Below are 18919 nucleotides of genomic sequence, written 5' to 3'. Positions count from 1 at the left end.
CTCTACCACCATTCTCGGGTGTGCAACCTACTGGCGTGTGATACTGATTTCTCAGGGCCTTGACCTCCTGGCCCTGTTGACCTTGCTCCACCATGCTCTGATGTGGCCCATTTACTTCTCACCATAATCCACTGACCTCTGGTAGCTCTGAGCGGTGTCTGAGTTCAAGCTTGTGCCCAAGCACATCAGCAGATTCTGCTCACATGGGCCTGTGGCATCTCCCTTTCTGTCCAGTGCTGTTTGGAAGAGCTCGGGCTGGGAGTTGAACTGTGCAATTTGAAACTGACTGGGAGCGAGGGTGCTTGGTACTCTTTAGCCATTCCAGAGCCCCCTGCCCTTCCAGGTCACTGTCTTTTTCTTGCAGGGAATCTTGCGGCCCATTCACCCCACCCCAACTCCCCAGCCAGAGCTGACTCCCTCCTCATGCCTCCACAGTGTTTGCTAAGAACTTCCGCGTGGCAGCTGCGATGAAGACATCCGTGCTGCTCAGTTGGGAAGTCCCTGACTCCTACAAGTCTGCTGTACCCTTCAAGGTGGGGCCTGCCCCTCCAGGTCTCATCCCATTTCCTACCCACGGGAGCCTGTTTGGGAAGCAGGGTCCCAGTTAGGGCCGTGTGACCCATGGTAGGGGGCCTCCCCCAAACACCCTGCCTGGCCCCGCAGATTCTGTACAACGGGCAGAGCGTGGAGGTGGACGGGCACTCGATGCGGAAGCTGATCGCGGACCTGCAGCCCAACACGGAGTACTCATTTGTGCTGATGAACCGCGGCAGCAGCGCGGGGGGCCTGCAGCACCTCGTGTCCATCCGCACAGCCCCCGACCTTCTGCCACACAAACCATTGCCCGCTTCAGCCTACATTGAGGATGGCTGTTTCACCCTCTCGATGCCCCTTGTGCAGGATGCCTCGCTCGTCAGGTGCGCACGCGCGGCTCCAGGAGGAGGGGCAGGGCCGGGGCGTGCTGGGCAGCGGTGGTCTGACTCCCCTCTGCTCACCTAGGTGGTTCTACGTGGTGGTCGTGCCCATCGACCGTGGGGGCGGGAGCATGCTGACACCGCGATGGAGCACACCCGAGGAGCTGGAGCTGGACGAGGTGCCCGGGTCGGGGCCAAACAGCACTAATGTAGCCTTATTGCAGTGTTTGGCTGTGACCTCGCTGCCCCGAACGCGGGACCAGACAGCGCTAATATAGCCTTATTGCAGTGGTTGGCCGTGACCTTGCCGCCCCGAACACGGCCCCCGTGACTGCCCCCAAATTTACTCCCTTGGGCTGCTCCAGTGGGGAGAGGCATTCCGGGGTGGCCACAGCTAGAAGATTGGCAGAGAACCCCTGGGAGTTCTAGGAGAACTGGAAGACTTATTACAGAGACTCCCCAGAGGCATTTCCTGAAGGTCCTCTGGGGCGGGAAGTGGTAGCCAAGTGTCTGCAGGTCTAGAGATTCCCCAGCCCCGTAGAGGCCGAGAGTCCCTCAGGTCTGGAGGCCACAGGGGACTCACAGCCTCTAGTCCCCTAGGACATCAGAAGTCCTCGCACAGCCAGCGTAGAAACGCCCTCCCTCTCCTTACTGGCTGGCGGGGAGGAGTGACACAGCAGTGTCCGGTGTTGGGCATTGTTCTGCAGAGCCAGGTGCGGGCCCCTTACATGGAAAGTGAGCCTTGGTCTCAGACCAGGAGCCCCAGGGTAGGGTGCTCTGTGGCTCTGTGTTGACTGCTGTGTTCCCCTCTGCCAGCTTCTGGAGGCCATCGAGCAGGGGGGCGGGGAACGGCGGCGGCGGCGGCAGACAGAGCGACTGAAGCCGTACGTGGCTGCTCAGGTGGACGTGCTTCCTGACACCTTCACTCTGGGAGACAAGAAGAACTACCGGGGCTTTTACAACCGGCCCCTGACTCCAGACCTGAGCTACCAATGCTTTGTGCTTGCCTCCCTGAAGGAACCCGTGGACCAGGTCTGTCTGAGCCACCTTGGCTCTCAGCATCCCAGCACCCCACGCCCAGTTCAGCCTCAGGGACCCCAGCACCCCAGGCCCAGTTAGCCCAGTGACCTCAAGGTCCCAGGCCTGACCCCCAGCCTCAGCCAGTGTCAGACCCTCAGTCCAGCAACTCAGATCCCAGGCCTGCATGTGGGATCCTAAGACACCAGGACCCAGAAGGCCAGACCCCTCCAGCCCCCAGGACCCAGTCCAGCTGACCCACCAGCCCAGTGGAGCCCAGGCCCCCCAGGCCCTGTCTCTGGGTTTGATGGGTCATGTGGGGATCTCACACGGAGCTCCCAGCCCACTCTGTCCCCCCACCAGAAGCGCTATGCTGCCAGCCCCTACTCGGATGAGATTGTGGTCCAGGTGACACCAGCCCAGCAGCAGGAGGAGCCCGAGATGCTGTGGGTGACGGGGCCCGTCCTGGCAGTCATCCTCATCATCCTCATCGTCATCGCCATTCTCCTATTCAAGAGGTGAGTGCTGTGCTCAGGGCCCCGGGCATGTCCCCCTGCCCCCCATGCTCAGGCCTGGCCCGGAGGGAGAGCAGGAGCAGGGTATATGCACACACGGGTCCACACCTGCACCTGCACCTGCACACGCTCCTCTGTCTAGGTGAGGGGAGCCTCTGGGCCTGGTGAGGAGCTGAGGCTTCACACAGGGCTGGTCCACGTGCATCCCTGGGTGTGTCTGTCTGTCTCAGTGGATGTGAGTGTGTCTGTCTCCAGTTCAGCTTCGAGATACCACCTCCTGCTCTCCTGTCTTAAGCACCTTTCTTCTGCCACCATTTGTGGGTGATTCTCAGACCTTTTTGTCCTACTGAGGCCTAGGGAGGTCCAGCCCAGCTCCAGGCCCACCTGCCCGACATTCGTTCTCTCAGTGGATGTTTATGTCATGCCTGGTGTGAGCAGCATCCACGGCTAGCTCAGACCCAGTGTGCATTTAACCCTGAAACCGTGACCTGCCCTCCAGGCTTCCTGTCCCGTGTTCCCTGTCACAGTGGATAGGGCCCATCCACCAAGTTAGCAATGGGAAAGCCGAGGGCCACCCTCACCCCTTCTCCCTCTCCCCCCACACCCAGTCTTCTCTGGGTCCTGTCCTCGCTGTCGCTGGAATGTGCGCGTCCTTGCCTCCTCAAGATAATGCGTGTACAGGGCATAGCTGGGCACCTGGAATGCAGGGCCGCATTGCCTCCCCCAACCCCACACACACATGGTAGGTGAAGATACTTCCTCTTGGGGGTCTCTCCTTTCTGTCCATCCACTTGCCAGCCAGAGCAGTGTTTGAAAGGCTTACTCACTATCCGTTTAAAACCTTTCAGTAGCTCTGAGCTAAAACCTGACCATCAAGCAAGCACCCACCTGGTCTGCCCCTGCCACCACGTGGCATCATATACCTGCACCATGTGCAGGTTCCAGGCCTGCTTGGGCTATGCCCTCTGCTCCGTAGCTCTCCCACCCCCTGTCCACCTGGCAACTGCCAGCTTATCCTTCAAGAGGCATTTCCAGGCTCTGATGCTCTGGGGGGCTTTTCCTGGCCTCTTCCCCGCCCCATAGTCCACCTCCCTGGGATTCTTCATGGGACACACCCCCGGGCCTGCATCTGAGCCCACTGGGTCTCCAGCACCCAGTGCAGGCTGAGCACAAAAGGCTGGTCAGCAAATGCTTGTCAGGAGAGCACATGTGGGTCCATATGTCCGAGTGCGTTTCTGCGTTTGAGTTCCAGTGTTGTGTGCCCCCTCTTCCTGGCCCTGGCCTGGACCCAGTGCTTCCTTCCTGAGGAGTTAGCTCCTTCCTCCCAGGGGCCCAGGGTGGGCTGCCCTGGGGTGGGGCCTGAGGAGCATCCCTCACACCCACTCAGCCTTCCTCCCAGGCCTGTCTGGACCCTGGAGTCTTCCAGGAGAGGCCAAGCCCCCCTGTGAATGTCACATGGGTGCCACGATGGGTCCCACATTGTCCCTGTCATGAGAGAGCCTGCGTGCTTGGTGGAAACAATGACCGTTCCTTTCTTCTGTCTTTGCCTCTTTCGGGACCTAGTAAACAAGAAAGGTAGGAGTCATTCCTTCTCTCTTCACACATCTCCCCTTCACTTTTTATTCCTGTGCACATTTCGCGCCCAGCAGGGAGGGATGGTGCTTTTACTGGAAGCCCCCAGGCCTGTGGCTTTAAACAGCAAACTGTCTAGTCAGCTCAGTGGCTCCCCGGTTTGGGACCTAGTCCTTGCTGGAGTGAGGGGCAGGCTCAGTCGCTCTCACCAGGTTGATTTGGTACCTTCCGCAAGGGCTGCTCCTTCTCCAGGCACAGGCATAATGTGACTTCATATGCTTCCCCCGGGTACCCAGGCTAACTGTGAGCTCACCAGAACCTTCCACCAGGCTCCCTGTTCTCTGAGAAGTTACCTTAGTGCTGAAAGAGACAGAGTCGGGCATATGTGCAAAAGGCATTCTGCAGAGCAGGGCGAGGTGTGTCCTGATACACACACTCATGTACATGCATACAAGTTCTCCTCCCCAAACACACATGTCTGCAAAGCAGAAGTGGCCCTAGTTATTCAGCAGCAGCCGGACCCTCTCGCCTGTCTCAGACCCTGTCCTTGTAGTCAGGGAAGCTGAGGCCAGTGCAGGAGGTGATTCTGCTTGGCTAGGGTGATGCCTTCCCAGGCCCTCCCCTGCTGCTCTGGGCATTTACCCTGGTTCCCTGATAGCCGGACAGCGGCCCAGCCCCCTGTGGTGTTTGCGTATTTTATGTGTCATTTGCATGTTTCTTCCTGGTGGCTCCTGCTGTCCCAGCTGTGGTGGCCTTGGGGACGGCAGCCGCTGCCCAGCAGTGACCTGCCTTCTCTCCGGAGGAGCCACCGGCCTCTGCAAGCCCTTCCTCCTGCCCTCCCTTGCTGCACTGCCCCCCTGCCATCCACCCTCATGCTCTCTCCCCCTTCCCTACCCTGTGTTCTCTCGAGCGGAGGCTGCGCTGCCCTAGGCTCCTTGCACTCAGAAACCCCAGAATGTTGTGGGCAGTGGGGGCTTGCAGAACCGTGGACGGGGTTCCGTGAGCCAGCACGCCACGCGTCGCTGTCTCCAGACTCTCACCCCACCGCCTCTGCTTCTTTAGGAAGAGGACCCACTCCCCCTCGTCGAAGGACGAGCAGTCGATCGGGCTGAAGGACTCCTTGCTGGCCCACTCCTCTGACCCCGTGGAGATGCGCAGGCTCAACTACCAGACCCCAGGTAGGGCGACCTCCGCAGCCCATGGCCCCCAGCCCACGCCCAGGCCGTTCTGCAGGCTTGACTCTGCGGGCCCCTGGGCCTCCAACAAGGGACCTGGGCCCCATGCCCCCATTTTCTGCCCCTCTCCCTCCTTGTTGCCTTTTTCCCTGTACCCATCCCCTTTGGTCTGAGAGGGCTGCGGAACCCCCCTATACCTAGCACCCAGACAGGTGTCTGGGGCAAGGAGCCTCTCGGGAAGCACAGCTGCTTAGCCCCTGCCTTGTCTTCAGTCAAGACCTCTGAGTACACAGAGCCCACATCCCCCACAGGTGGCCAGTCTCTACCTCTTCTCAGGAAAGAGGGCTGTGCTTAGGGAGTTAGCCGTGGGGATGGCCCCAGCAGACCCCGGCAGGGGGCAGGGCCTGTTCCTGTCTGTCCTGAAGGCTGCACCCTGGTTGTAAGGGCAGCGCCAGTGCTTGCCCTTCCTCCCCCAGCCTCTCTCACAGGACACTCTGGCTGTTCCTTCTCCCTGAAACATCTTTCCCCTCCCACCCTCCAGACAAGGTCAGGTGTCTCCTCAGCTCCCAGAGCCCCTGTGCTCCCCATGACGGTGCCTCTTGCTTTGGACTGGACTCACCTCGAGTACAGTCTCCAAGCACCGTGCTTCTGGGAACTGGGTCTTGCTCGTCTTCCTGCCCCGGTGTCTACATTTGGTGGGTTCTTGTTGGATGCCCACAGAGGGAACGTCCAGACAACCGCAGGGCTGAGCGACTAGCACATGCACAGAGGATTGCAGAAATGTGAGGTACTGCTGCCTACTAAGCTGCCTAAAGGTAGTGGCTTAGAACAGTCCTCTCAGGACTCAGACGGGAGCACAAGCACTACAGCTTGTCCTGTTCCAGAACGTCTGGGCCCTCGGTCAGAAGACTCAAGGCTGTGCACCAGAATCATTTAAAACGGGTTGGCAGACTGTGGTCCAGGGGTCAAACGTGACCCACCACGTGCTTTCGTAAGTCAAGTTGTTATGTATTGTCTGTAGCCCCTTTTGCACAATAAAGGCAGAGTTGGGAGGCTGCAACAGAGACAGTAAGTCAGCAAAGCCTAAAATATTTAACATCTGGCTCTTTACAGGAAAAGTTTGCCGACGCCTTGATTCTAAAGCTCGTTTGTTCACGTGTCTGGAAGTGGCCGCTAGAATTGGTGGGAGCCTTGCTGGGGCATCTGCTGGGACGCCCACATGAGACCTCTTCCCGTGGCCTGGGCTTCCTCACAGCGTGGTGGCCGAGTCCAGGGCGATTGTACTGAGAGCGAGCCAGGCGGGCCTAGCAGGCAGTCGCAACCTGGCGTGTGCAGATCTGAGGGATGTCAAAGCTCTGGGGCAGTGGGGACCTGGAGGCCCGAGAAACCTCTGAGAGTCAACACCAAGCCACTCGGACCCTGGTTGGGCCAAGGGGGAGGAAGGGAAGCAGCCGTCGGTGGAAATAGCATGAGCAGAAGCATTCATCGTGCACCCAGTTACGAGCACCTCGGCTTTCTGTGGCATCGGGGGTGGGGCTTAAGCAAAGGTGCTGTCACAGAGGGCCTTAAATGACCTGCCAAGGGGCTTGGCCTTCACCTTGAGGGTAATAGGGAGGCATGATAGGTTTCCCACAGGGGAGTGTTTGAGAACTGTCTCTGCAGCTGTGTGTAGGATGGGGTGGGGGAGAGGAAATTGGGGCCAGGAGACTCTGTAGAAGGCCAGCCAGGGAGTGTGAGGTGCCGAGAACCCAGTGTAGGCATTGAGCTGGGCTGCGGCCACACGTGGGGCGGGTCCACTGTGGGTCTCCAAGCTCAGCACTGACATCAGTGCTGGAAGCACAGGTTTGGGGGGTGCCGAGGGGCACGCGGTGGAATCCCTGCAGCTGCAGGGGCAGGAGGGAGCCAGAAGGATCAGTGGGTAACGCAGCGTCCAGGATGGATGCGAGAGAAGGATGTTGCGGTGGGAAAGGATGGCAGGGTCTGAGCAGAGGGACCAGGGGGGGGGGGTCTCCAGTGGCACTGAAGGCCATGCAGGGCGGTGAGGACCACCACAGCTGCAGGGGTTTCTAGAGGCCACTGGTGGGGAGAGGCGGCCCTGTGAGCACGAACAGCTCCCAGGGTGACCGCAGCACCTGGCGGAGGACACACCTGCCAGCTACCGTGGAATTCTCTGTGAACCAGGGACCAGAAGGACAAAGGAGGGGAGGCAGGGATGGTTGGACTTTCTTTCTTACTTTTAGTTCAACATTTATTTTTTTCTTTCATAGTTTAATTTTTATTCCAAAAATGTCTCAAACCCACAGAAAAGCTTGAAAGAATAGTATAGTCAGGATCTGTATAGCTTGTTTTGATCGACCATTTAATTTCCTGCCATACATGCTTCGTCTCAATAAAAGCTCGCTTCCTTTTTGCCAAGTCAGCCAAAAATAGCCAAGACCAAGTTTTGATACCAGAGGGGACGAGGGTCAGTCTGGATCTAGTATTCAGTCACAGAGAGGCCCCGAGGCTGCCCGGGTTCCCAGGGGTGGGAGCACTCGGCCCCGGAGGTGGAGGACCCGTCTGTTGCTTGGGAGCAGAACGGGCTGTGGGAGAACTCGCCCACCACCCAGGCCCTGCGCTGCCCCGCGCCACCCGTGATGCCCCGTGCCGCCCCGCGCCACCTGCAGCCCCTCCCGAGCGTTCTGAGCTCTCTCCACCTCCTGTCCTACCCATCACCATGTCTGATGGCCTTGGAACCAGAAAAGGTTAACGGGCTCTCTTCTCTTGCCCTATTGTTTTCTGTTCTGTTTTTGTTTTGTTTTGTTTTTTCTCTACAGGTTCCAGTGCCCCCAGTTGCCCGAATATCTCAAGTTAGTTTTCAAAGTTCCCGTGTTTGGGGGATACTTTGGCTTCCGTGTCTGTTCCCACCCCTCTATTTCTTTCACCCCATAGCCTCTCTCCCTCCTTGAATTCTTCCTCCCCCCCCCCCCTTTGCTGTCTCATCTTTTTCTTTTCATGTTCTCTTTTTTCCCCTAAACTTGCCTCCTCCAGTTGTTTTCTCTCCTACTGGCCCCTGTTTCCACCTCTTTGCCTTCCTTGTCTCCCATCTCCACCTGAGCCCTCTCCATGTACCTCTCCTGGTCTCCCTGGCTCTGCCTCTCTCTCCATCTCTGTGTCCTGGCAGACTCCATCCACACACTCGGGGCTGGGACCACGGTTTCACCAAGTCCTCCTCATGGTGACTGGTGCCAGTGAGGGGCAGGAGGGCTGCCCGGAGGCAGGGCCGGCAGGGCGGTGTGCAGGCTGGAGAGGCCCCCGCCCCTGGGGTTGGAAGACCAGGTTCCGTCCCCGGAGCTGTCCACACTGGGTTTTCAGCCTCTATCCTGGTGGGAGGAAGCCTCTCGTTGCTCCTGAGTGGAGCCCTCCAGGCAGGGCCCTGGTGCCCCCACTCAGTGCCGTGTCACCGTCCTTGCCACATGCTCGTAGCACACACACACTCTCCTCTCTGGCCCTTCTCCCTTCTGGCCGCCATGTGCTCCGCCATCCTGTTGCCGCATGTGCTGCCGTCTCCATGCCACCAGTGCCCAGTGCTCCATGTCTCACGTGTTCACATGTGCACATACATGCATTGGGGCTCTCTCCTCAGCCTGCTCGGGTCTCGTGCTAACTCTGCCTGTGTGCCCCTGCCTCCCCCAGGCATGCGAGACCACCCGCCCATCCCCATCACTGACCTGGCAGACAACATCGAGCGTCTCAAAGCCAACGATGGCCTCAAGTTCTCACAGGAGTATGAGGTGAGATGTCCCCACCCCCTGCCGTGAGCATGACCCATGTCCTTTCCTGTCCTGTCTCAGGTCTGAGGTCTTACCCCAGGTCCTGTTTGTCGGCCAGAGCTCCAGATATCCCCAGAGCACAGAGAGGAGGGGTGTGTGCTCCTCAGGTGCCAGGCCTGGGCCAGACCCTTTTGAGCACCCTCTGGTGGTCACCACAGGAGTTGCTTCAAAACGCTCTGAGGGCCCCTGTGTCTGGACACTCAGACACATGCCCATGTGCTAGCAGAGGCCCAGATACAGGATCACAGATGCACAGACCAAAAATAATAGCTGTAAGAGCCAGCATTCAGCAGTAGCTCACTGCAGGCCACACCAGGCTAGGCACTTTGCAGGCGTCGTCTCCTGTAGTTCTCCCCACAGCCCTGTGAAATGGGTGCTGTCATCTCCCTCTTATAGAGGAGGAGGCAGAGGCTCAGAGGGGAAATTGATGCACCCAAGGTCAAGTAGCTGCTGAGTGGTGGAACCAGGGTTCAAACCCAGGCCCACCCAACTCCCGGGTCCTGCATGCTTCTGTGCTCATGTGTATACTCAAAATAACACACCTGCAGGCATCTGGGAAGCCAGGGGACTTGGGGCTTGCTGCTTGGGCTGCACAAACCTTCAGTGAGCACAGGGCCAGGCTCGGGGCCCTGCACACGCTCAGACCTTGACTCTTGTCAGCTAGGGGCTCAGCCTTCAGAGCTATGCCCCTGTGGCCTGGCCTCTGAGCACTTCTGTCCCACCCCACTGGGGAGGGGCTTTGTGAGAGGAGATGATAAAGGAGACCTGGCTCCTCTACAAAGCCCAGGTGGAGGTGTCTTTTGCCTTATCCACTGCTGTTACCCCAGCTTCTATGACAGGCCTGGCATGGGATTCACCCTTAATAAATGATGGATACATGGTTGATGGGTTGGCTCAGCCCACCCTGTGAGTTTGCTCCCCTTCTGGTCAGATGTCCTCCCTTAGCTGGGTTTGGGGTATGTGTCATGGGGTACCAGGATTCCCTTTCCAAGAGCTGTGGGCCAAGTTTCCAAAGAAGAAATTGAACTTGGCAGGCAAATTGGTAAACACATCTGTGGCAAGGAAATCATGTTATTCCTACCTGTGGGTGCCTGCTGGGCCCTGATTTGCAAAAGGCCTTTCTATAAGGATAAAAAAGCTTGTGAGTTGGACTCCCAGCCTTCAGTTCTTTCTCTGATGGGGAAAGCTTTCCCTGTCTTCTGCCTGCCCTCATCCAGTCCCATGTCCCACAGACACGCTGCTCCAGCCCTGCAGGCACCTGCACTGCACCTTACTGTCCAGGCTCACTGTAGCCTCATCTTGGCTCATGGGGTCCCCATTTCATCTTCTACCAATTTCTCTTCTATCTGAATTCTCTTGCAGGACTTTCTCTTCCTCCACAAAGCCTTCTCCAGTCACCTAAGCCCTCAGCCAAGATCCCATAGCTCTGTTATCATTCACATCCAGTCACCGTTCATCTCCATTTGTGGGGCGCTTGCTGTGTGCCAAGCCCTACACCGGGAGCTAAGGATATGGAGTCAGATGTACTCACTGTCATGCTGTCAAGGAGCTCAGATAGTGGACATACATACGCTCAGACAGATAATTAGCACTGAATGTGTTATCACGGCAATATGTCACGATACTTAGTGTGGCAAAGGTAGCTGACGGCAGTGAAGCAGGCTGAGGGGTGTAGTGTGCTGGCGCGTCTCACAGAAGGGTGATGCTCAGTCTCTGGAGATTAATGAGGCTGGGGCCAAGGTATGGAGGACCTCAAGTGCTCTGCAGGGAACTTGGGATTTTAGCCATCTGTCCAATGAGGATAGTAATGGAGCCACTTCATAAGAAGATTAGGTGGCGGGCATGCAGAGTGCTTAGGACAGTGCCAGGTACACAGTCAGTTCTCACTGGGACTCAGCTATTACTATCATCCAAGGTGATGAAGAGCCATGGAAGGCATTTAAGTAGGAAATTGATATTCTGAGCTGCATATTGGAAGGATTGTTCTGGCTGCAGAGCAAAGAGTAGGTCAGAGTTGGGCAAAAGGGAAGTGGCGCAGGGACATGCCAATTCTGAGTTGGCTCATTTGGCCTAGGGCAGCAGCAGCAGGTTGGAGAGAGCTGAAGGGGAGATGGAGTCCGAATTTAGTGGCTGATTGAATAGGGGTGCAGAGAGGTTACTCAAGTTGACTTGCAGAATCTGGCCTGGGCTTCTGGGTAAATGGACGCTGGCACCATTCCCTGAGCTGCAGTCTCAGCAGGAGAGCCAGCTTTGGAGGGGGCACTGATGAACTCCATCCAGAAGGGGTTGAGGTTGAAGGACCTATGGCACCTCCAGGTGGCTGCTGGACATTCAGTTCTGAAGCTTACGGGAATGCTCTGGGCTGCAACTGGGGTTCTGGGTAGCTCTAGCCTACCATTTGCTCCCACTTCTGGGAGCAAATGAGGTCACCCTGGAAGGACTATAGAGTGAGAAGAGAAAAAGGCCCGGGAATGAACCTTGGAGTTGCTCCATGTCCTGTCTACAGGAAGGGCAGGTAGAAGGAGGGGAGACAGAGAAGGAACAGCCAGAGAGGTAGGAGAGTGCTGGGCACGGCGTTGCAGTGGGTGACCAGAACCCTCAGCAGTGTCCGTTGTTTCCATCTTGTTTTATTGGTTGGAGCTCGGGCTTGAGGGATGTCTCTCCTGTCCTCAACTTCTCTTCTGGGCAAGGGGATCTGGTACCGTGGTCCAGGAACGCCTTGGTTCCTCACCTTCCCGACAGGCAGTTGTCCTAGATGTGACAGCCTTGGAGCCGCGTGGCCAAGGGAGGTGGTGTTTGCCCTTCACTGGCACCGTGGGAGGGAGGGACTGACCGTGGTCGGAGGAGCAAAGGCAGGATGTGCGGGGAAGTCAGTAGACCTCGGCTCTGACCTCGTCCCGCCCACCCCCTCGCTTTCTCTGCAGTCCATTGATCCTGGGCAGCAGTTCACATGGGAAAATTCAAACCTGGAGGTGAACAAGCCCAAGAACCGCTACGCAAACGTCATCGCCTATGACCACTCTCGAGTCATCCTCACCTCTGTCGATGGTGAGCCGAGGGCGGGGTGCACCCTCATCCCCTTGCTGGTAGGGGGCATTTCATCCTACAGGAGAGCCCCACGGGTCCTGGGGGCCCTGGGATCATGCCCCCCCCCCTGCCCTCAGGTGTCCCCGGGAGCGACTACATCAATGCCAACTACATCGACGGCTACCGCAAGCAGAACGCCTACATCGCCACGCAGGGGCCGCTGCCCGAGACCATGGGGGATTTTTGGCGGATGGTGTGGGAGCAGCGCACAGCCACAGTGGTCATGATGACGCGGCTGGAGGAGAAATCCCGGGTCAGACCGAGCGGGCCCTGCAGGAAGTGGGGGCGGGAAGTACTCGGCCTCCCAGGGGCTTTGGGCAGCTCCTTCTCTCCCTTCCTCAGGAGAGTCCCAAATGCTCTTATTTTCCTGGGGTATCTGCATGTTCCCCAGATACCAGGCTGCCCCGAGATGTTAGCATGTTCCCTAGATACTGAAGTGTTCCTGAGGATGTTAGCATGTTCCCCAGATGCTAGTGGGTTCCTGGGATGGTAATGTGTCATGCCAGATGCTGTCATTTTCTGGGAATACTGGTAGGTTCCTCAGTTGCTGGTGTGCTCCCGGGATGTTCCCACGTTCCCCAGCTGCTGGTGTGTTCCTGGGGCATCAGCACATCTCCTAAGCTAATTAGCGGAAAGAGCTGCTGTTATCTGTGTTCTCACTGCAGAGCACTGACTGGAACGTAAAATTTACAGAGCTTGAAAATGGCGCATAAACGTTATGGGTAAATTTGGCAGAAAATGTGCCTGGTGCGATCTGGTCATGAATAAATAATTTTCAATCATGGTCCTCACTCTACCAGCAGCTCTGGGGTGGGTTGTCACGTGAGGACCTGATCTGGTTTACAAGGGGAGAGCAACAGTGGGTCTGAGAGTTTGGGACTGGGGGCTCACAGCCCAGCAGGCAGGAGCGTCAGCCTGCTTCTCCCCTGCAGTCCCTGCCGGTCTTAAGCCCTTGGGTGCCCTCCAGCCTCCTCATTGCCACCCCCACCCTCACACCTGGTCTGCCTGTCCCTCTGCAGGTGAAGTGTGATCAGTACTGGCCGGCCCGTGGCACTGAGACCTACGGCCTCATCCAGGTGACCCTGCTGGACACAGTGGAGCTGGCCACGTACACTGTACGCACCTTCGCGCTCCACAAGGTATGGCCCCGCCCTGGTGTCTGTTCCCAGCCCAGACTGAGCGTGGCATGCTGGGGGTGAAAGTGGGAGCCGGTGTGTGGGAGGGGCGTGAGTGTGGGGTGTGGGCACCTGTGGCTCGGGTGCAATAGGTAGAGAAGGCGGTGCAGGTTCTTCCCAGCCGCCCCAAGGCTGCGGGCCGTTCTGGCCCGAGTCTGTGGCAGGCAGATTCCTGGTCACAGCATCTCTCCCCACCCCTCTCCCCAGAGCGGCTCCAGTGAGAAGCGGGAGCTGCGCCAATTCCAGTTCATGGCCTGGCCAGACCACGGAGTGCCTGAGTACCCGACCCCCATCCTGGCCTTCCTGCGGCGGGTCAAGGCCTGCAACCCGCTCGACGCAGGGCCCATGGTGGTGCACTGCAGGTGAGGGGGCGTGGTGTCACCCAAGGGGGCGGGGAGGTCCAGGGGAGGCCCCGCTTCAAGCCGAGCTGGCGTCCTGCAGCGCGGGTGTGGGCCGCACGGGCTGCTTCATTGTCATCGACGCCATGCTGGAGCGGATGAAGCACGAGAAGACGGTCGACATCTACGGCCACGTGACGTGCATGCGGTCGCAGCGGAACTACATGGTGCAGACCGAGGACCAGTATGTGTTCATCCACGAGGCGCTGCTGGAGGCCGCCACGTGTGGGCACACGGAGGTTCCTGCGCGCAACCTCTACGCCCACATCCAGAAGCTGGGCCAGGTGCCTCCTGGAGAGAGCGTTACCGCCATGGAGCTCGAGTTCAAGGTGGGCCTCGGGCCGGCTGCCTGGCTCCAGGGGCCCAGACTGGGTGGTGGGATGGGGGTCCCTGTAGGAAGCCAGGCCTGAGCAGCCCTTCCCTCCCACCAGCTGCTGGCCAGCTCCAAGGCCCACACATCCCGCTTCATCAGCGCCAATCTGCCCTGCAACAAATTCAAGAACCGCCTGGTGAACATCATGCCGTACGAGTTGACTCGCGTGTGTCTGCAGCCCATCCGTGGCGTGGAGGGCTCTGACTACATCAATGCCAGCTTCCTGGACGGCTATAGGTCAGCATGCTTGTGACTGTCCCACCATGGGTTCCCAGGCCTGTGCCTGGCTAGCTGGGGGACAGCAGAGTGTTGTCACTGTCCCACCATGGGTTCCCAGGCCTGTGCCTGGCTAGCTGGGGGTCAGCAGAGTGGAGCTAGTCCAGAAAACCGGAGTGGGCTGAGGAGAGCAGCGGGAGCTTCCTAGAGGAGGGTAGATCTGAGCCGGGCCCCAAGGGACTGGCAGTTTCAGGGGAGAATCTGGGGGCAGCAGCAGCTCTTGCATGTCCTGTCGTACTATGTCCACCCTCAGACAACAGAAGGCCTACATAGCCACACAGGGGCCCCTGGCAGAAAGCACTGAGGACTTCTGGCGCATGCTGTGGGAGCACAATTCTACCATCATCGTCATGCTGACCAAGCTTCGGGAGATGGGCAGGGTGAGCCCACCCCTTCCCCAGAGGGGTCTTTTTACCTGGAAGGCCCACCCATCCCTGGGAGAACACCAGCCACTTGTGGGAGAGATGCCCCTTTCTTCACTCTCTCCATTCACACCCCAGCCTCCCGTCAGCATGGCCTCAGACCCCCGTTAACGCCACCTCCTGACCCAGATCCTCTGAAACCTGGAGACCCCCTTCCTCTCTGCCTGAGTCTGGGGCCCCGGCCCTCTGTCCACAGGAGAAGTGCCACCAGTACTGGCCTGCGGAGCGCTCCGCCCGCTACCAATATTTTGTTGTTGATCCAATGGCCGAGTACAACATGCCTCAGTACATCCTGCGTGAGTTCAAGGTCACAGACGCCCGGGTGAGTGTTGGCAGGAGAGTGAGCTTGTCTGTGTGCGAGTGTGTCTGTAACACCGCCTGGGTCCACGTGGGCCAGGGCTGCCTCGGGCGCGGGTGTGCAGCGTGTGAGCACGGCCTGGGGTACCCCTTCACGGCGCCGCATGCCTGTGTCATTGTACGACTACCCAGCCTGACTGGGTGGGACTGTGGGCACAAACCCTCGCCCACCTCTCCCAGGATGGGCAGTCGAGGACCATCCGGCAGTTCCAGTTCACGGACTGGCCAGAGCAGGGAGTGCCCAAGACGGGTGAGGGCTTCATCGACTTCATCGGGCAGGTGCACAAGACCAAGGAGCAGTTCGGGCAGGATGGACCCATCACGGTGCATTGCAGGTGGGCCGGTACCCGTGGGGGCCAGGCTGGGTGGGCGCCGGAGGGGCCGGCAGACCCGCTGCCCGAGGTGGGCGGGACTCCTGACCGCGCCCTGTCCCTGGGCAGTGCTGGTGTGGGCCGCACCGGGGTGTTCATCACCCTGAGCATCGTTCTGGAGCGGATGCGCTACGAGGGCGTGGTCGACATGTTCCAGACCGTGAAGACCCTGCGCACGCAGCGTCCTGCCATGGTGCAGACAGAGGTACGCGGGCCCCCAAGGCGGCCGGCTGTGGATAGGCCCAGGGGGACGTGCGCTGTTCGTGTTACCAGCAGTTACCGTTCCTGCTCTGAGGTCTCAGGCTCAAGATGAGCGAGATGTGCTGGTTCATCCCGCAGCTCAGTCTCGGGAACCAGTGGCGTGCCTGGCACCGGGCTAGGGGTGGGACGTAGCAGTGCTCATGCGTGGGCAGTCTAGGGGCAGGTAAAGAGGACTAGGGAAGCAGCGGGAAGGCAGGCTGCTGTGGGGATCTGGGAGAGGGAAGGGGGAGAGGGGGGAGCCTGCAGAGGCTTTCCAGGCCCCGCAGACCCTGCCTCAGGGCGGCTATCTGCGTCCAGTGCCTGCCCTCAGCCAGCGGAAGCTAACGCCACCGCCCACTGGCTGCAGCGAGGATGCCCTCAGCAGAGAGCGCGGGGCTCTCTGCTGACGCTGCCCACACCAACTGGCCTCTGTCCCGGCAGGACCAGTACCAGCTGTGCTACCGCGCGGCCCTGGAGTACCTCGGCAGCTTTGACCACTATGCAACGTAACTACCGCTCCCCTCTCCTCCGCCGCCCCCGCCCAGGGGCTCCGGGGGGGACCCAGCTCCTCTGAGCCATACCGACCATCGTCCAGCCCTCCTGCACAGATGCTGTTGCTGGCAGAGCACAGCCCACTGGGATCACAGCGTTTCAGGAACATTGCCACACCAAACAGCCCAGAGCACCCCTGGGCGAGTGGGCGGGCAGGCCGCAGGCGGGCAGGCAGGCAGGTGCCGTGGTCTTCTTTCCACCGGGCTCCCCCGGAACCCACTTCCTGCTCTGTTCTGCTGCCGCGTTTCTCATGCTTCTTCTCATGGGGTGGGGATGGGGGCAAAGCCCCTCTTTTTATATAATTAAGCGGGGAGACCAAGGGATTCTAATGCCTCTTCCCTTTGATTTTTCCTCTTGCAAATCTTTAATGCAGAATGGGCCACTCTGGGAGTTGGGGTACTTTTTTTTTTTCTCGAGTTCACGTTGGGCCTTTTTTTTTGTATGACTTCTACTGCTGAAGGCCAAAACATGCCTGCCTGCCTGCCTGTGGAGCGGGGGCCGCTGGCCGGAGCAGAGGCTCAGCCATGGGCCCAGGAGGCGTCACTGATCCAGCTGCTCTTCAGCCCTTCAGAGAAGATCCTGTTTCACCCAAATGCAGGGAAAGCATTTTTTTACTATTATTATTTTGTTTTGTTTTTCCTTAGAGGCTTTTTTTAGACCCCACAGACAGTGGTGGGCGGGGAGGAGATAGGAAACACTCATCTCCAGTCGTCTATTCCCGTGTATGTTTAGTATTCACAGCCCAGAATCAGAGACGTGTCTGGGGGAGCCTGGCAAGGTGTTGCCTCATCACCATTGTGTTTGCAAAGGTTAAAAACAAAAAACAAAAAACCAACAAAAAAAGAGAAAATCAAGTCATCCCCTGGCCTGTGCTTCACACCTCTGCAAGGGAGGTGGCCCTGTGCGCTGGGGTCCCTGGGCTTGCTGCCAGGCCAGCCTCCGGGCCCGCTGAGCCTTGTTTTGTCCCCAGCACCGCAGTCACGCGTGGGCGTGTGTAGGCTGTGGGGCCTGGCCACTTGGCACAGATAGGGCTGGGCCCCGTCCCCCCATCCCAGGGGTGTGGCCACCCTTCAGGTCCAGGCCAGTGGGCCTGGAAGCACATGTCTGTCCTCAGAGTAGGGGCCAGATCACTTCCCTCCCTGGTTTGCAGCTGTTTTCCAAGCCCCTGAAAATCACTCTTTCCACGCCTTCAAGATGCCCTCCTAAACCAATGTGGCAAGACTACTGGACTTCTCTTATGGTACTATAGTCAGTCCTTATTATCTCGGCTTGCTGAGGGGCAGGGAAAGGGCCTCTTCCTCTGGGCAGCGCTGTCTAGGTAGGTAAATGGGGGCGGGAAGGGTGCATAGCTGTTTAGCTGAGGGATGTGATCCAGACATCCCCAAAACTAGCTAGGCTCAGTCAAGATCAACAATCCAGGGTTGGTAATGTCGAATGAAACATTCATTTTTACCTTGTGGATGCTAGTGCTGTAGAGTTCACTGTTGTACACAGTCTGTTTTCTATTTGTTAAGAAAAACTACAGCATCATTGCATAATTCTTGATGGTAATAAATTTGAATAATCAGATTTCTTACAAAGTAGGCCTCTGTCTCAGCTCTTTCTAGAATCAGAGTCTGGGCTTCTTACGTCCATACCTAGGGGTGGGTTTGGGGGCTTTTCCGTGCCTTCAGGAGGCAGTCGGGCTCTCCCCTCTCTGCCTTGGGTCCTGAGTACTTGTGATGGGGCAGGCTCCCGTCGTGGCTGCCTGCTTTCAGAAAGGGGCACCCATATGGGACTCAGTTCCCCATACAGGACCCAGAACCAGGGGCTAGGGAGTATACCCTTTGCTTCTCCTCACCCTTAGAACGTTCTGGGTCCCAATGTTGGGGTACTGGGACACGCCCCCTCACTCGGAGGCGCACTCCCCCTTTCTCATCACCTCCATCCTGCTGTAAGGAAAGGCCAGGGTCTTTATCCTGCCATCCACCCCTCCGCTGTGGCAGTGGAAGCTGCGATGGTGGGACATGGGTGAGTGAGGACTCATGTCATTCTTGCCATGTGAATACTGGACACGAAAACACAGTGTGGCCCTCTGACCCCTGGACATACGGCAGTATCAGCTCCTGGAACTCTGTGGCCCCTCAACTAGTGATCAGACAAGTCCTATCAGGTTGTCAAAACTTGGAACTTCTGGAAATAGAGAAATAAAGGAGACCAGGTCCTTAGCCCAAGGGCCTGGAACAAGTAGGGAAGAGAAATGCACAAATGAGCAGTGACCAAACTCACGACAAGTCCAGTGCAGAGGTGCTGTGGGTGGACCGGAGCAGCACCTGGCCTCGTGGGGGCATCAGGGGAGGCTTCCTGGAGGAGGTGACGTAGCTTGGTGGTGTGTTTCATAGGGTGAGTAGTGGTTAATTAAGATGAAAATGGCATTTCAGATGGTATAGCTCATACAAAGGTTTGGAAGTGTGAAATACCAACATATGTGAGAAATGACAAGATAATGCAGTAGCCCTGGAGTGGCGAGGCAGGGCTGGAGGTGGACTGGACAGAACCAGACTGTGCACCTAAGGAGTTTGAGTTGATGGTGAGAGGGATGCAAGTGTCCCTGATTGGTGAGGTACCTGCCTCCCTCGTGCCCTCACCACCTTCCTGCCAGGGCACCTGTCTCCTGAGACTGT

General features: G+C 58.2%; 1 protein-coding gene across 9 annotated transcripts in view; it reads left to right on the top strand.

Annotated features, from left to right (window-relative positions):
- The window catches only part of PTPRF (protein tyrosine phosphatase receptor type F), an 84844-nt gene extending 67008 nt beyond the window's left edge, over window positions 1-17836 (top strand). For 5 of the 9 annotated variants that reach the window (XM_058303760.2, XM_058303752.2, XM_023586334.3 and 2 more), the window contains 20 exons: window positions 436-533; window positions 664-917; window positions 1000-1093; window positions 1731-1946; window positions 2295-2449; window positions 5081-5196; window positions 8010-8042; window positions 8869-8966; window positions 11930-12053; window positions 12170-12345; window positions 13112-13231; window positions 13475-13629; window positions 13709-13994; window positions 14097-14275; window positions 14568-14694; window positions 14933-15058; window positions 15274-15428; window positions 15534-15669; window positions 16146-16210; window positions 16717-17836. In XM_058303760.2, coding sequence (XP_058159743.1) covers window positions 436-533; window positions 664-917; window positions 1000-1093; window positions 1731-1946; window positions 2295-2449; window positions 5081-5196; window positions 8010-8042; window positions 8869-8966; window positions 11930-12053; window positions 12170-12345; window positions 13112-13231; window positions 13475-13629; window positions 13709-13994; window positions 14097-14275; window positions 14568-14694; window positions 14933-15058; window positions 15274-15428; window positions 15534-15669; window positions 16146-16210; window positions 16717-16900 — 2897 coding nt within the window. In that variant the 3' untranslated portion in view covers window positions 16901-17836. Of the gene's footprint in view, window positions 1-435; window positions 534-663; window positions 918-999; window positions 1094-1730; window positions 1947-2294; window positions 2450-5080; window positions 5197-8009; window positions 8043-8868; window positions 8967-11929; window positions 12054-12169; window positions 12346-13111; window positions 13232-13474; window positions 13630-13708; window positions 13995-14096; window positions 14276-14567; window positions 14695-14932; window positions 15059-15273; window positions 15429-15533; window positions 15670-16145; window positions 16432-16716 lie in introns of those variants that run through there. The other 4 variants (XM_058303751.2, XM_023586335.3, XM_058303759.2 and 1 more) reach the window with 4 other exon arrangements.
- The last annotated feature ends 1083 nt before the right edge of the window (window positions 17837-18919 follow it).

Source organism: Dasypus novemcinctus, chromosome 9, assembly GCF_030445035.2.
Source record: "Dasypus novemcinctus isolate mDasNov1 chromosome 9, mDasNov1.1.hap2, whole genome shotgun sequence".
Lineage (NCBI taxonomy): Eukaryota > Metazoa > Chordata > Mammalia > Cingulata > Dasypodidae > Dasypus > Dasypus novemcinctus.
The sequence above is the reverse complement of the archived record's forward strand: the minus strand, read 5'-3'. Positions and strand labels throughout refer to the sequence as shown.